Source organism: Lactuca virosa, chromosome 1, assembly GCF_052849685.1.
Source record: "Lactuca virosa cultivar CGN04683 chromosome 1, Lactuca_virosa_CGN04683_v6, whole genome shotgun sequence".
NCBI lineage: Eukaryota > Viridiplantae > Streptophyta > Magnoliopsida > Asterales > Asteraceae > Lactuca > Lactuca virosa.
This window is the reverse complement of record NC_136426.1, coordinates 320,057,605-320,060,339: the sequence shown is the minus strand read 5'-3', so window position 1 is coordinate 320,060,339 and position 2,735 is coordinate 320,057,605. Positions and strand designations below refer to the sequence as shown.

The 2,735-nt window shown below is 33.3% G+C and overlaps 1 protein-coding gene across 1 annotated transcript; it reads left to right on the top strand.

Moving 5' to 3' along the window:
* Positions 1-258: 258 nt before the first annotated feature.
* On the top strand, positions 259-2,145 carry LOC145168514 (uncharacterized). The gene is made up of 3 exons (XM_079087311.1): positions 259-751; positions 1,477-1,614; positions 1,916-2,145. The coding sequence occupies exons 1-3, from the start codon at positions 386-388 to the stop codon at positions 2,015-2,017; spliced, it is 606 nt and encodes a 201-aa protein (XP_078943437.1). The 5' UTR covers positions 259-385; the 3' UTR covers positions 2,018-2,145.
* The last annotated feature ends 590 nt before the right edge of the window (positions 2,146-2,735 follow it).

The following is a 2,735-nucleotide window of genomic DNA, read 5'->3' as shown; positions in this document are numbered from 1 at the left end:
ACATAAGAAGAAAAGATAACAATAGAAAAAGATATCGCGTTTGTGGCATACAATGAAAAATAGAACTTCTATGTCAAAATATGAAAAAGAAAAAACTTTACTTAGCTAACAGTTTTAAGAATTTATAATTTATAGTATATATAATTACGATCACTTTTTAATTAATTAACTCGAAAATAATACGGAGTAAATAATAATTTTTTTAATATAGTAAATAGGCCCACTGTCGACGGCCTTGATATACGGCACATCACATAACAGTGTATACCCGCATGTACCTAATCCTTACCAATCTCAGAACCGAGATAAAAGAACCATCGTCGGAGGTTTCTACTCCGATCCGATCGACACGGAGTCGACACCGATCCGAATCAGCTATTAATAGATGGAGGGAGTTGGGGCACGGCTTGGCCGATCCTCGACTCGGTACGGACCGACCACCGTGTTTACAGGGCCGGTAAGGAAGTGGAAGAAGAAGTGGGTCAACGTCACGCCTCCCAACGCCCCCGCCGCCACCGCATCGGGTAATAGCCAACATCATCATCACCAAACTAGCATCAGTAGTAACGGTAATTCTTCATCGAACAGTAGTAACGACAACGGCGCTCATATTTTGCTATATAAGTGGACTCCTATTAAGCAAAGTCAAAACGCCGCCGCCGATAACGATAGCAATGTTGATGCCAAAGACGATGGTGCCGCCGAAGACGTTGATGAAGAACCGCCTCGCCGTAAGATCAAGTATATTCCGGTATCAATCCAACACTTCTATTGAAATTCTGCTGACTGTTGTAGTGTGATTTGATTGTTAGGTTGCATACGTGAATTTACAAGAACGAGATCTGTTAAATTACAGAATGTTAAATGGTTTAGATTGAAGAACATACGATGTTATAAACCACAACAAACTGCTAATCCGAAAAAATGTATATAAAGATGATCAAATATCAGATTTTCCTCCGTTTCTTTACAACAGCACCCTCATTTCTCCCTCTTTTTTTTCATAGATTCCATAAATTAACTCAGCAAGATGTTGTATATATCTGATATTGACAGCAGCATTAGGCATTTGTAAATCTTTCATATTAATATCATCATTTGTATACAAACTCCAAACTGAGTGACAAAGTTTGCCACTAATCAAAACTTCTTAAAGAATCTAATTACAAACTTACTACATGTTCTGATAGAAAGCTTTTGAAGTGCATATTGATCTCAGGGGAAAACTGAGAGTAAAAACCTAAGGCCTTGTTTCCTTTTTATTTCCATGTAATGATGAAAAATATTTGAGAGAAAATGGAAGGAAAATATAAATAAGGACAAATTCATAAAAAGTTAAAAACTTAATGGGTAAAGCCTCTTTCGTTCTTTCTGTATTATGGCTCACCAGATTAAGTTATGTCCTCATTAAATATATCAAGCCAAGGGCTTTTTTGTAATACTGCATGATGATTTCTAGTCAATGGCTTATATCAGATAGCATTGCTTGAAGAACAAAAGAAAGAGTCACCAGAGGAGCATATTGATGAATCTGTTGAGACTGATCCAATTTCAAAGGATGATGATGTTAATGGAAAACCAGACATTAATGATATGCCAATGGAAGAAAATCAGGTGACATTTTTTTGTCCAATTTGTTTGAAGTTGTTAGATAATTAAAAAGTGTTTTGATGAAATAAATAGCAACATATTTTCATTGATAATTAATAAATCTACTACATTATAACAATTTTATCCATGTAAAAAAATTATTAGGGGATAATTAATAAATAGCAACATACCCAGTTATAGCATTGTACTTTGATTTTTTGTTAGGTATAGAAATCAATGAAAGGATGTTGCTATTTATTGCATTTAACCCTTAAAATTTATTCTTTTGACCCAATATTTTATGAAAATTACGTTTGATTTACAGGAGACTGAAGCAACAAATATAGAAAGGCAAGATCTGAATGAAAGCACGTTGGATTTGAATGCGCGTGATGGGGATGAAGATTTAGAAGAAACAAAAGATTGATTAAACGTGTTTTTTTAATCGATTTTTCTTTTTAGTTGGGAAAAAGGATGAGAGAAATGGTGGCATAGAATCAAATATGGGATACTGAAAAACTTTTGACTGAGTTAATGAATTGTTTCGAGACCAAATGAATGATTCGAAAAAAAAAAAAAAAAAAAAATCTAGGGTTTCGATCTTTAAGGCCCTTTTAACATGTTTGTATCATTTTTTTTTTCATTGTGTTTCTTTAATCCCCATGTCAGTTCGACACATAAGTACATAACATGATATGGCATGAGTGTATCAGATTGTACTCCTTTATTGGGTTGATGCTGATATTGAGATAAAAAATGTAAACTTTTTTTCCATCAAAAAATATGGAACAATGTGAGATGTGGAATTGTTTTTGAATTTGTATAAAATACTTAAATGTCTTTATATCCGTTGTCATCTAGAATAGCCTTTCAAAGCTTGTGAACACTTGTCATGTCTTGGAGTAATAAATGCAACTTACAAAAGTTGACAAAAAGTTGTTTATATATTTTGAAAACTGATATCATATTATAAAGTTTTTTAAACAATAGTTATAAACCTTAAACCAAAAGATATACGGCCTACAGGTGTCATGAAGTGTCTCTTAATTAGTAGATTGAAGGTAAAATCTTGCTAGGGACAAAAGACGTAAATTTTAAGGTAAAATAAGGTGTGGGTGTGTGAATCGTCATTCTAAAAAGTTATA

What these genes read in the sequence shown, in the direction of transcription:
- LOC145168514 (XM_079087311.1), top strand. Translation starts at nt 386, where the DNA reads ATGGAGGGAGTTGGGGCACGGCTTGGCCGATCCTCGACTCGGTACGGA. An exon ending in GTAAGATCAAGTATATTCCG is followed by an intron (nt 752 to 1,476) that starts GTATCAATCCAA and finishes GGCTTATATCAG; the next exon opens with ATAGCATTGCTTGAAGAACA. An exon ending in TGCCAATGGAAGAAAATCAG is followed by an intron (nt 1,615 to 1,915) that starts GTGACATTTTTT and finishes TTTGATTTACAG; the next exon opens with GAGACTGAAGCAACAAATAT.